This window comes from Arvicanthis niloticus, chromosome 12, assembly GCF_011762505.2.
Source record: "Arvicanthis niloticus isolate mArvNil1 chromosome 12, mArvNil1.pat.X, whole genome shotgun sequence".
Taxonomy (NCBI): Eukaryota; Metazoa; Chordata; class Mammalia; order Rodentia; family Muridae; genus Arvicanthis; species Arvicanthis niloticus.
Genome location: NC_047669.1, coordinates 72,964,005 through 72,973,366, shown reverse-complemented (window position 1 = coordinate 72,973,366; position 9,362 = coordinate 72,964,005). Strand labels below are relative to the sequence as shown.

Here is a 9,362-nt window from a genome sequence, read left to right as displayed (position 1 = left end):
GCCTGAAACTCACTATGTGGACCAAGCTGGCATTATCAGCCTGCCTCTGCCTCCCAAGTGCTTGGGTCAAAGGTGCACACGGCCAGGCTGAGCCCTCGCTTTCTTTTGAAGTTAATACTGTATGTAAAACTCCCTCTTTATCAAGTGGATATAAAAAGGAATTAGGATGGCACCCAGAGATGAGAATACAATAATGATGTCCTAGGCACTCTCCCGCCAGCTCACCTGTCTTACAATAATGACATTGTCACTGCTACACACTGTAAAAGGGGGTGTGCAGTTGGATGCTAGAGCACCCAGATTTATTAACTATGACAGAGGCAGATAGATCTGTGTGAAATCAAGGCCAACCTGGTCTTCATAGTGAGTTCCAGGCCAACTAGGGGTCCATAGTGAGACCCTGTCTCAAAGATAAATAAATTCATGTCAGCGTTAACTACTTTACACTCTGCAGTTGAAAGCATTCCTTACACGGAAAGAAAACAATGATTATATTGTTTATAACTTTACAAAGTAAGGGCTCAATTTTGCCTCCAAAGGGAGAGGTGGTGGTCCTAACTGCGTCCATCTTATGTCCCTGAGTGCGCGCCTTATCTCAGCTGGTTTGCCTGAGACCCCCTGAGCATGAACCTTAGTTCCGCACACAGCCCCATTTCCACTCTGACAGAATGAAAGAAACAATCATGAACCAGGAAAAACTCGCCAAACTGCAGGCACAAGTGAACACTGGTGGGAAAGGAACTGCTCGTAGACAGAAGAAGGTGGTTCACAGAAGAGCCAAGGCAGACGATAAAAAACTGCGGTTCTCCTTGAAGAAGTGAACACATTTACAAACCAAGGAACAGTGATCTACTTTAACAACCCTATCGTTCAGCATCTCTGGCAGCAAGCAGCGTGGTGCAGACAGTCTGACTACTTTAAGGAGACCCGCTGAAGCTCTGCCCGAATAATCTGTGAACGGAAAAGCACCACTTGCTGTGGAGAGGATGACGATGAGGATGGAGTTCCAGATCTGGTGGAGAAGTTTAATAAGGCTTCTAAGTATGAGGCGAGCTGAACTGGAACAACTTCTGAAGGAGGTGACACTTGCAGAAGTTACAGGAGCTGCTCTTTTATATCATGACTGCTTTTTTAAAAAAATTTGTTTTGTCCAGCTCCCTGGACACTGCAGCTCCTTTCAGTTTTTGCTTATACCTAATTCATTCTTTGTGGCAAATTAAGCTGAAGAAGCCTGGAAATAAAGTTTGGAAAAGGTTAATAAAATTCTTTGCCTAGTTGGAAAAAAAAATCATTTCGTGTGCAAAGCTTCATGCCAAATGTGCACATGCATTGTGTAATTCTCACCAGATCAATGTCTGAATCAGTGACTACTTCCTCATATGTAAAACAGAACAAGATAGCATTTACTTCATATTGCTGTTGTAAGGACTTAGAAATGAAAGCCCCCACCTCAGAGACACACCTATCTTGATTCTACAAGGCCGAATGACTGCCTCCAACTTCCTGATTATGGAGTTTTAGAATGTTACAGAGCCAGAACAATGCCAGGTGGTGGTAGTGCACACCTTTAATCCCAGCACTGAGGAGGCAGAGGCAGGCAGGTCTGAGTTTGAGGCCAATCTGGTCTATAGACCGAGTTCCACGATAGCCAGAGTTACACAGAGAATCCCTGTCTTGAAAAAACAAAAAATGTTACAGAGCCAGAACAAATTTATCTTGGGCTACTTTTAGTTTGGTGGTTTTGTTTTTGTTGTTTTGTTTTATTTTTATTTATTATTATTATTATTATTATTATTATTATTATTATTATTATTATTATTTTGGTTTTTCGAGACAGGGTTTCTCTGTGTAGCCTTGGCTGTCCTGGAACTCACTCGGTAGAACAGGCTGGCCTTGAACTCAGAAATCTGCCTGCCTCTGCCTCCCAAGTGCTGGGACTAAAGGTGTGCACCACCACTGCCCGGCTGTTGTTGTTTTAAAGGCATTCATTTCTGACCAGGGTCTAACCTAAGACAACCATGCAAAGCCTTTAAATTGTATTCGTTCCTCCCACTCTGAGACAGGGTTCCCCTCAAACCAGTTGGCATCTGAAACCCATAACCCATTTTCTCAGCTTTGCTGAAATCCTCCAACCTGTGACCCCCACCCAGGTATTTGGTAAGTGCCTTGATTTGTGATTTCTGTGTTTTATAGTTAATGAAATCTCATAGACTTCCGTGGTGGAACATGTTATTCTGAGCAACCCTAATCTGTGCTTGTCAGTTATGGTCATTCATATAGCTCAGAATAAACTATTTCTGTCTTCTTTCCCCCACTCAGAGACAGGGTTCTCTATAACAGCCCTGGCTGGCCTGGAACTCACTCTATAGACCAGGCTGGCCTCGAACTCAGAGACCTGCCTGCCTCTGCCTCCTGAGTGCTGGGATTAAAAGTATGCACCAGCATGCCTGGTTAAACGATTTCCTATTCTTTTTGAGATGAGAGCTGTCTTTTTGGTATCGTTCTTGGCATGAATTTTTTAACACAGAGTATTTATAATCCAGTGCTTGGCAAACAACAAGTTTTAAATACATATTTACTACTTACTTTTCAAGATTTATTTTATTTTGCATCTCTGAGTGTTTTGCCTGCATGTATTTATATGCACCACATGTGCGCCTGGTATCATGGAGGTCCTAGAGGATCCCTTGGATCAGATATTTGTTCGCCACCATGTGGGTGCTGGGAATTGAACCCAGGTCCTCTACAAGAGAAGCAAGTGCGCTTAACCACTGAGCCAATTTACAGCCCCACATTTACTACTTTACATTTTTTGACTTTATCATTTCGTGTGTATAGTTGTTTTCATGCATGTATGTCTGTGCACCGCATGTGTGCCTGGTACCTGCTGGGACCAGAGGAAGTCATCAACTGCTCTGGAACTGAGTTACAGACGGTTGTGAGCCGTCATGTGGGTTCTGGGAATAGAAGAGCAGCCAGTGCTTTTAACTGCCAAGCCACCTCTCCCGCCGACACATTTACTATTTACTAGTGTCTGACTTTACAGAGGAGTATCTCATCTAAGGTACATAGACGCCAAAATCAATAGGGTTCCAACCCAGGTCGGAAAATTCCCAAGTCATCGCTTTTGTCTTCAAAATAATCAAGAGGGAACTTGAGAGGTGAATAAGCCCATAGAGCCTTCTAGGAAGCCCAGGTTCAGTCCTCAGGACTCATGGCTCACAACTGCCTCTAACCCTACCTGACACAAAGACATGCATGCAGTCAAAAAGTCCATACACATAAAGGATAAATAAATAAAAAGGACTGGAGAGGTGGCTCAGTAGCTCAGAGCACTGGGTTCAATTCCCAGCACCCACATGGCAGCTCACAACTGTCTGTAACTCCAGAACACCGTCCTCTAATCTCCATGAGAACGACACATACATGGTGCAAAGACATTCATGCATGCAAATCATCCATATACATAAAGCATACACAAATAAATCAAGAAATTGCTCTACAAGATGTTGGGGGGGGGGAACTATGTTTAATTCCATCAGTGATTGAACTTAAAACCAAAGACGTCTCATTTTTTCCCTCCCCTTCCAATGCCTGGCCATGTGCAGTACTCGATGGGGTGGGTGAGGTATAGTACAATTGGCAGAGCCCTGAGAGAACTTGCCTTGCACGGATAAGCCCTTGGTTTTATATCCCCAACATTCCATAAAGAAATAGCAATTTTACTGTGTAATCCCAGCACCTAGAAAATGGAAGCATAGATGATGTGTAACTGCTCTACTATATAGCAAGTGTGAGGCCAGCCTGGGCTAAGGGAGACAGTGTGTCAAAAGAACAATAACCATCCAACCAAAGCTAGCTTAGCCGAAGGAAAGACCATCTTTCTAGGCTTAAAGAAGCCTACTGATGGTACAGGTGTCCCACAGAGGCAAACAGCCTAATCTTCCTCCATCTAAATCAATTTATTGAGGTCAGTGCTCTCCAAATCACTCCAAATACACGCTGGAGTCACAAATATCACAAGCTATTATAACTGCTCTCCAGGCCCTAATGCTTCTACGCTGCACCTGCCAGAGAACTACACTTCCCACAATCCAAATCGGCCGAACCCTGCCCTCGAAAGCGGGTAGAGGCGGGGCCTGTCGCTCCCGGTACAACAACGGGCGTCCAGAGGTGTCTGACCTCTGTTCCATGGGGGATGGTTCTATAAGAAAGAGACCTGTGTCCCTGGTGAGGGAGGCTGCCTGTGGTAGTAAGGTATGATGAAGGGCTCCGCAGTGTAGCCGGCAGAGGGTCCAGCAGCCGAGGCCGGGACGGAGCGGGTCGAGCGTGCTGCGCAAAGGCGCAGCTTGGGCTTCGAGCCGCTGAGCCCCCATCGGGTCTGTGAAGGTGAGTAGGGGGTACAGCGGACAGACACTCTTCTGAGACACCCCTCACCACGGTGAGCATAACCACCAGCATCCCAGACAACTCTAAAATCCACTGATACCTATGTTGTGACGTCGGGGCTACCATGACTTCTAAAACGCACCTTACATCCAAACGACCAGTAATTCTCCATTATATGTTGTCGTTCGTCAGTGTTCAGTATTTTTCTCCACAGGCCCATGCGTTTTTAAATATAGCAAAAGCTCTCTCACCGTTTATCTCCTTTCCTTGTCCCAACACTTAGCAAATAGTGGGGTGCAGAGCTTAAAGTCACTTGCATTCTTGATTCTCTGTCCCATCTTGTATGACACTGAGTGCCGATCTGTATGCTCCCAGTTTGATATGCAGCAAGTAGATACTTGGAAATGGTGACGACCATGCTACACTCTATGCAAAAAAAAAACAAAAAAACAAAAAAAACAAAACAAAACAACAATAACAACACAAATTGCACTCAGAGAAATGTGTAATTTGCTGGGTAGAGCTAAGCCAAGTGTGGGACTTGGACGCTTGCCTTTAGTTCCAGTTTTAGTTTAGTTCAGGAGACAAAGGCAGGCTGAGCTTTGTGAGTTCAAGTCCAGCCTGGTTCCAGGACATAATAAGTTCCAGGACAGCCAGGGCTATGTAGAGAGACCCTATCTCAAAAAACAAACAAACAAAAAGCAGTTAAGCCTTACTGTGCCCCAAACCTAACCATTTGTCATACCCTGTAATGTAATTTGGTTAGCCTTAAGAGTTGCTTAACCTTCTGGACTCATTTTCTTATAAAATGAGAAAATTAGATTGGATGAGTTCTAACAACTTTCTAGGTCTAAAATTCTGTGCATCGGACCTGGGCAGTGGTAGTGCACTCCTTTAATCCCAGAACATGGGAGGCAGGGGCAGGTGGATCTCTCTGTGTTCGAAGCCAGCCTGGTCTCCAAAGTGAGTCCAGAGCAACCAGGGGTACACACAGAGAGACCCTGTCTGCGAGTAGTAGAATTCAGGTCATGCCGCTCTATGTGATAGCCAAACACCACTGTTCATTCTCTAGCTGCAGCAGGAAAAGTCATAGATACTTATATATTTTTCCTTAGCAACATTGTTACAAAGAATGGACTTCCTTTTTTATATGCATGTAGTGTTTTGCCTGTACTGTGGCTGGGCACCATGTGTATCCAATGCCTGAGGAGGCCAGAAGAAGGCGTCAGACCCCCTGGAACTGGAGTGAGGGACATTTATTAGCTGCCATGTGGGTGCTGGGAACCAAACCTCAGTCCACTCTCTAGCCCCCCAAAAGCTAGTGCTTACTAAGGACATGTAACCCATACCCTTACTTGGTTATTGATAAAAAGAAAACAGTACAAGTGTATCCATGTGCTCTTTGCTGTTTTGTAGGTCACTGTTAAGAAGAATTCCAGACACAATGATAAACACAGCGTGCATGAAGACAGCTCGGGTCCTGACACTACATCTAACACATGTGTCCTTGATTCCTCCTGGGGTAAAAATACTTTCAGATCCTGGATCTAGGATGATATCAACCGATCAATCCAAGAAGCTCAGGGAATATTACAGGCTGCTGAATCTAGACGAAGGATGCTCTGTAGACGACGTCAGGGACTCTTTTCATAAGCTTGCCAAGCTGTACCATCCAGACAGCGGTTCTACTGACGCTGACTCTGCAACATTTATAAAGATTGAAGAAGCTTACAGGAATGTGCTGTCCCATGTGATAAAACAGATGGATGCCAGACAGAGTAAAGCTGAAGACGCAGAAGAAGAAGAAGAAAAATTCAAATATAACACACCTCAGCACCGACATTACTTAAGCTTCGAAGGCGTTGGCTTTGGGACTCCAAGTCAGCGAGAGAAACAATACAGACAGTTTAGGGCGGACCGTGCGACGGAGCAGGTGATGGAGTATCAAAGGCAGAAGCTTCAGAGAGAGTACTTCGCCAACAGCATAACTGTCAAAGATGTGCGGCAGAGCAAAGAACAGAAGATAACTCAAGCCATAGATCGGCTGGTGGAGGACCTCATTCAGGAATCCATGGCAAAAGGAGACTTCGACAATCTCAGCGGGAAAGGGAAACCTCTGAAGAAGTTTTCTGGCTGCTCATATATTGATCCCATGACTCACAACCTGAACCGAATATTGATAGATAACGGGTACCAACCAGAGTGGATCCTGATGCAGAAGGAAATTAAGGATACTATTGAGCAACTCCGAGAAGCACTTTTAGTGTCTAGGAAGAAGCTTGGGAACCCTCTGTCACCAGGAGAACAGAAACAGTGGGCCCAAGTGTGTGAGCAGTTTCAAGAAAACATACGAAAGCTAAACAAGCGGATTAGTGATTTCAACTTGATTGTTCCCATTCTAACCAGGCAGAAAGTCCATTTTGACGCACAGAAAGAAATTATCAGAGTCCAAGAAATGTATGGGGCCTTCGTAGAAGCAAAAGAAGTCACAGAAGAAAAACAAACTGACATTAGCCAGGGAGAAGAAGAGAAAACACCCAGAGTCAAGGCAGGCTTTCTAAACTGGCTGAATCTATGGAAATTTATTAAAATATGACTGTTTTGACATTCATGATCATTTCCTGCTCTGATCAGTTTTGAGTTGCTCTGACATCAGACATAGAACCCGAGATTGATTGTCGTGTCCCAGGGACTTGAGAAGGATGTATGTGCCTTTGTAGTGTTCACAGAAGTAATCACACCCGGTGGTAGACAAGAGACTTGGGTGAGTACTGCTATAATGATGTAGTAAGAGGCAGACCCTGTCCCTGAAGGAGCAGGCTCCCATGCCAGGCTTCAGGTGTCGGCCTCTAGGACTGAAGCACAGACCCGAGGCCCACACAGGGCCTTCCAGAAACCTCAGAGCTCTCTGAGACACTAGGAACTTATAGGTAGTCACTGTTTGATGTTTCTTTCTTTTTTCTTTTTTTAATTTTTTCTAGTTTTTCGAGACAGGGTTTCTCTATGTAGCCCTGGCTGTCCTGGAACTCACTTTGTAGATCAGGCTAGCCTTGAACTCAGAAATCCACCTGCCTCTGCCTCCCAAGTGCTGGGATTAAAGGCGTGCGCCACCACTGCCCAGCTGTTTGATGTTTCTAAGCATAAGTATTTGAGCAGCAATGAAACTAAAAGGTGTGACTTTAAAACACAAAACTGAAGAATGAAATTGAACCAACTATAGTCTCCTCCAAATGAAATCTTAAAATCTCAAAAGAACAAAGAAAGGAAGGAAAGGAAGGAAGAAAGGTAAGAAGGAAGGAAGGAAGGAAGGAAGGAAGGAAGAAAGAAGATATGAAAGGAAATGAAAATGAAAAGGGGCTAGAGAACCTGCCCAGAGGTCATGAGTCCTTGCTCCTCGCTGCTCCTGCAGAGGACCTGATTCTCAGCATCCATGTCAGGTGGCTCACAACTGCCTGTAACTCCAGCTTCAGGGACCCAGTGTGCCTCCCCCACACACACACATGCACACACACACATGTGCACACATGTAATAAATTAAAAATCTCCAGACAAGTAGTTTTTGCAGGTTTCCTCTGGACTATTCCAGAGCTTATTAAAGCTCTACGCTGTGGGAAGGCTTTAGAACACCTGTTATGTGCTGGAGACCTGAAGTCAGGGAATAATAACCTTCTGGGTCTCGGGTATTCACAAAGGCCTTCCCGGTGGGCACTGGACAAAGAAACGGCCAAGTAGGTAGGCTAACTGACATCCACTGGCCACAGAAGTCAGTTAAGCTAATCGATTTAAAAGTTTTAAAATGTTAGACTCTGATTTTATTTTTGTAACTTTTAGAGGGGGCAAAAATCCTTAAGAACAATATAAAGATAAAAGTTTACTTCTAGTCTCTTCTCTGATCACAGCCTGATCCGCTAGGTTTCCATAAACTTTGCTTCAGTGCCACAGTGTCCTAGATCAGCCTCCCCAGAGACGGCTCAACAATGTTAACCCCCAACCCAACCCTTTTGGGGACCCGTTTGTCTCCAGTTTGTCTAAGATAAGGTCTCTGAAATTTGTTCCTTGGCATCTTCAGCAAGTGACAAGAGACAGAAATTGATGAGATGGTTGTTCCTGTCCCCTTTCAGAAAGCCTAGGGCGCTCAGGCTTGGCTAAGTGCTTTGGGTACAGAACTGGGCACTCAGAAAGAAGCCGAAGTGTACAGAAAGGAACTGACCCACTTCCAGAGAGCAGTGTGTGGGGTTCAGGGGAAGAGTTCCTGACACGGATTTGGGGCTGAGTCTTTTTGTAAAGTATGTGGTGGTTAAAACATCAAAGAAACATACATCCTCAAAAGAAAGTGGGGGCCTTTCTACTTTGATGATCGAGCAAATAATGGTTGATGGTTGGCATAACAAGAGGTTTTTTTTCTAGTTGGAATGAGTTATCTGGCATCTCGTGATAGTGCTGTATATAATTACTAAGTCAACAGCATGGAACATGGCTTTGAGATAAAAGCCACCGATCCACATCATTTAAGATCCTGCTATTCTGTGATGCTCACTTTAAAAAATGGGAGTTTGGAGCAAACATGAATGAAATAATTTTCAGCATTATACAAGAGAAGGTGAGGTTGCCAAAACTATTAGTTATAGTACCGTTCACTTTATGTTTGCAAATGTCTATATTAATAAAATTACCTTAATGATCATTCAGTGGTCCATTGGTCTATAACAACTAATAGTAACTAGCCACATTTTGGGCTTGCCATGGAAGTGGATTTTAAAATCTCCTTTATTCTTGTGTTATTTTCTTTCTTTCTTTTTTTTTTTTTTTAACTTTTCCTATTTATTTTTATGTGTGTAGGTGTTTTCCTTGCATGTATGTATGTGCACAATACTCATGCTTGATGCCCACGGAGCCCCAAAGTGGGCAGATCTCTTGGGCCTGGTGTTAGAGACAGTTGTGAGCTGCCATGTGACTGCTGGGAATTGAGCCCA

General features: G+C 44.2%; 1 protein-coding gene across 1 annotated transcript; it reads left to right on the top strand.

The window, feature by feature from the left end:
• Positions 1 to 4,141: 4,141 nt before the first annotated feature.
• Positions 4,142 to 9,073, top strand: Dnajc28 (DnaJ heat shock protein family (Hsp40) member C28). Its single transcript, XM_034515911.2, has 2 exons — positions 4,142 to 4,389; positions 5,806 to 9,073. The coding sequence occupies exon 2, from the start codon at positions 5,834 to 5,836 to the stop codon at positions 6,983 to 6,985; it is 1,152 nt and encodes a 383-aa protein (XP_034371802.1). The 5' UTR covers positions 4,142 to 4,389; positions 5,806 to 5,833; the 3' UTR covers positions 6,986 to 9,073.
• The last annotated feature ends 289 nt before the right edge of the window (positions 9,074 to 9,362 follow it).

Coding starts and splice junctions, on each gene's coding strand:
- Dnajc28 (XM_034515911.2), top strand. CDS start 5,834: ATGATAAACACAGCGTGCATGAAGACAGCTCGGGTCCTGACACTACAT.